This window comes from Drosophila kikkawai, chromosome 2L, assembly GCF_030179895.1.
Source record: "Drosophila kikkawai strain 14028-0561.14 chromosome 2L, DkikHiC1v2, whole genome shotgun sequence".
Taxonomy (NCBI): Eukaryota; Metazoa; Arthropoda; class Insecta; order Diptera; family Drosophilidae; genus Drosophila; species Drosophila kikkawai.
This window is the reverse complement of record NC_091728.1, coordinates 16,912,902-16,915,029: the sequence shown is the minus strand read 5'-3', so window position 1 is coordinate 16,915,029 and position 2,128 is coordinate 16,912,902. Positions and strand designations below refer to the sequence as shown.

At 49.2% G+C, this 2,128-nt stretch overlaps 1 protein-coding gene across 1 annotated transcript; it reads left to right on the top strand.

Moving 5' to 3' along the window:
• The first annotated feature begins 230 nt into the window (after positions 1-230).
• Positions 231-1,189, top strand: LOC108076998 (cylicin-2). The gene is made up of 2 exons (XM_017170068.1): positions 231-386; positions 497-1,189. Exons 1-2 carry the CDS (start codon positions 231-233, stop codon positions 1,187-1,189), a joined length of 849 nt encoding a protein of 282 aa, XP_017025557.1.
• The last annotated feature ends 939 nt before the right edge of the window (positions 1,190-2,128 follow it).

Below are 2,128 nucleotides of genomic sequence, written 5' to 3'. Positions count from 1 at the left end.
GTTGGCAAATCAGCCACAAACTGGAGTCCAAGCTGGCGAAGGGCGAGGAGAGCGTGGATAAAAGGCTTCGGCGCCTCGAGGCGAGCCCAGTAGACGACGACAAGCGGGCGTGGCAACCGCACTAGAAATTCCAGAGATTACCGAGACGAAGCTGAGAGATAGCGCAGAGGAGCCAGGAGTAGCCAGGATTTCAGTCGAAGCACGAGACCAGCTGCAGTAGCATCGCGGCCATGTGGCCAACGTGGCAAGTGATAACGCTGCTGGGGCTTCTGGCCGGGGCTTTGGGTCTCCACTCGACGCCGGACAGGGCCATGGCCATAAGCTCACTGTTGCTTGGCCAGAACTTTGAGGATTTTCAGCCGTATTACGTTCAGAAGGAGGAACAGGTAAAAGAACCAGACCATTTGCATAAAAATGTTTTAAAGTGTTTAAGAAAAAAATCAAAAATGCCTGAAAAAAATATATAATTTAAGTTCATACCTTACCGATATTCCAGGAAGCCGATCAGCTGGTGGCCGCCTCCAAACACGACGAGCACTCGGAGGGCGGCGAGGAGGAGTCCGGAGAGGAGCATCATAGCGAGCATTTCAAAAAGCATGGTGGCAAAGGCAAGAAGGGCCACAAGCACGAGGAGCACTCGGAAAAAGGCGAGAAGGGTCACCACGACAAAGAGGGCAAGAAGGGCGAGCATGGCGAGGAAGAGGGCCACGAGAAGAAGCACAAACACTCTGAGGCTCATCACAAAAAGAAGAAGAAAGGCTCAAAGGGCGAAAAGGGCAGTGAATTCGAGGATCACGGCTCCTACAAAAAAGGCCATTCCATCAAGGGCAAGCATCATGTGCACAAGCTAGACGAAAACAAGAAGGAGAAGAAATTCTACGACGAGGATCACGACGAGGGTGGCGAGGAGAAACACGGCGGCTTCGAAGAGGGCAAGAAGCATAAGAAGGGCAGCAGCTTCAAGAAGGGCGGTCACAAGAAGGGCGATCACGAGGAGCACTACGGCAAGAAGGGTCACAGCAAGAAGGGACACAAGAAGAAGGGTCACAAGGGTCATAAGAAGAAGCACGAGGAGGCCAAGAAGTGGGGCCAGAAGAAGGAGCAAGGCAAGAAGGGCGGCGAGGAGCACAAGAAGAAGTGGCACAAGTCCCACAAGCAGAGCAGCGAACACGACCATGGACACCATTGATTAGGCACTGGCCCCCATCTCCGATATCCCCTATTTTTTAATAGTTTTCTTTTTTAAGCATTAAAAACAGATAATTCAGACCCAAACCATAATACAAATATGATTAGGTTTTTTTTCAATAATTATTATGTAAAAGCTGACACAGTCTCTGGGAGAATCTTAAGTTCAATGCTATTTACCAAGGACTAATCCCTTTTACAGGATATTCAGGTCAATCCCATATAGCTTAACATGTCTAATGCACACACAGAGCCCCTTAGAGGCTACCTAGATATAGTTATCTTTAAATTACCTTTGAAAAGCCCCAAATATTACTTTGCATCTGCTTAGTGAGAGATTATGCTGGACACATTCCCAGGCGGACAGGCAGATGGCAGATGGAGCTTGGAGCACAGATTAAAGAAAACATAATTACAGAGAGAATCGGAGCCAAGTTCTCGGGGTTCCGGAGATCAATTGGCGCTGCTGGCCCCCCCCTGACCCTTTGGCACACACCTGCAGTGGACTAATTGCCAAAACGGTAAGTGAAATATGAATATGCCGGAGACGGCGATGGCGACGGCGAAGCAGAAGGGCAGGACAGGACCAACCTGCCGTGTCAAAGGTTAATTACGCATACTGCAGGTCCTGTCCCAACACGCACGCATACACAGACACACAGCTTTAGACACACACACACATTTATGGGAGTTTGCTTAAGCCATTTCCGGTTCGATTTTAGCCAAAATCTTGTCCATTTTCCAGCCTAAGCAAACAAAACGGAAACTGGCTTAGTCGGAGCAGCAGCAGCATCAAGAGTAGGAGAGGGGCAAGGATAAGGGATAAGGGTGGAGGTGGAGGCAAAGGATCCGGCAAGAACAAGCAGCTTTGTTTGGATTCATATGCTAATCCCTCAGACCAGCGTCATAAATCATTTTCAACCAACTGGAGAATAGTCGG

Coding starts and splice junctions, on each gene's coding strand:
- LOC108076998 (XM_017170068.1), top strand. CDS start 231: ATGTGGCCAACGTGGCAAGTGATAACGCTGCTGGGGCTTCTGGCCGGG. Junction 387..496: donor ACGTTCAGAAGGAGGAACAG/GTAAAAGAACCA, acceptor CCGATATTCCAG/GAAGCCGATCAGCTGGTGGC.